This window comes from Terrapene carolina, unplaced genomic scaffold (genome assembly GCF_002925995.2).
Source record: "Terrapene carolina triunguis isolate 2854851 unplaced genomic scaffold, T_m_triunguis-2.0 Scaffold16558, whole genome shotgun sequence".
NCBI classification, from domain to species: Eukaryota; Metazoa; Chordata; order Testudines; family Emydidae; genus Terrapene; species Terrapene triunguis.
The window spans coordinates 1-1094 of record NW_020680909.1 but is presented as its reverse complement, the minus strand read 5'-3'; the positions used below and the strand labels follow the sequence as shown (position 1 = coordinate 1094).

Genomic DNA, 1094 nt, shown 5'->3' with positions numbered 1-1094 from the left:
AACTAATGAAGTGGGTCTCCTTACAGAGACTGAGGAACTGCAGTGACGTCCCTGCTCAGTCTCAGGTGCCCAGGACAGAGGCAGCTCCCTGGGATCCAGGCCTGTTCCAGCCTGGATGGGGCTGCTGGGGAGTGTGAGAAATGGTCCCAGCCTCCCCCAGGGCCGAGCTCTGCCCCTAACGCTCCGATTCTCTCTCTCTCCAGCGAATGTGACTCTGGATCCAGACACGGCTCATCCTGAACTCGTCCTGTCTGAGGATGGGAAAAGTGTGAGATGGGAAGACACAGAGCAGGATCTGCCTGATACCTCCGAAAGATTTGACACTGAGCCCTGTGTGCTGGGCTGTGAGGGATTCACCTCAGGGAGACATTGCTGGGAGGTGGAGGTGAAGGGTGAGGGAGGCTGGGCTGTGGGGGTGGCCAGAGAGTCTGTGGGGAGGAAGGGAGAGATCAGCTGTAGCCCTGAGTGGGGGATCTGGGCTGTGGAGTGCTGGTGGGGTCAGTTCCAGGCTCTCACCTCCCCTCTGACCCCCCTGCCCCAGCGCCGGGTCCCCAGCAGGATCCGGGTTTGTCTGGACTGTGACCGGGGGCAGGTGACATTTATCGATGCTGGTGACGAGGCCCCGATCTTCACTTTCCCGCCAGGCTCCATCCCTGGGGAGAGAATCCGACCCTGGCTCTGGGTGGGGGATATAGAAACCCGGCTCAGCCTGTGTCCCTGAGACACACAGCAGAGGGGGGAACTGGAAATCAGCCTCTCTAGCCTCATGGACCCCAGACTCTATGACCTTGGAGGACTCTCATCTACCCAGCCCTTGGCTCCTCATCTCTATGACGTGTGGAAGCCCCTCCCCTTCCCTGCAGCCCCAGGGATTGGGGGGTGGGAAGAACCCCTGGGGATGCAGGAGGAGCAGAGGGGCCCTGAGGGGCAGGGGTTGGGGCTGGGCAGGGGGCAGGCAGAGGTGGGGGTGGCAGGGACCCAGCGTGAATCAATCAGGGTTGGGGGGTTGCGGAGAAGCAGCAGCAGGGTGCGTTTTGTACAGATCTTTGGGATTAGATCTCATGGGGTCTCTCAGCCAGAGCTCCTGCAGAAGG

At 61.1% G+C, this 1094-nt stretch overlaps 1 protein-coding gene across 1 annotated transcript; it reads left to right on the top strand.

Annotated features, from left to right (window-relative positions):
* Positions 1-86: 86 nt before the first annotated feature.
* LOC112122462 (vespryn-like) lies at positions 87-909 on the top strand. Its single transcript, XM_024221258.3, has one exon. It carries the CDS (start codon positions 116-118, stop codon positions 719-721), a length of 606 nt encoding a protein of 201 aa, XP_024077026.2. The 5' UTR covers positions 87-115; the 3' UTR covers positions 722-909.
* Positions 910-1094: the final 185 nt, after the last annotated feature.

Excerpts from the sequence above, each read along its gene's own strand:
- LOC112122462 (XM_024221258.3), top strand. The coding sequence starts at position 116 with ATGGGGCTGCTGGGGAGTGTGAGAAATGGTCCCAGCCTCCCCCAGGGC.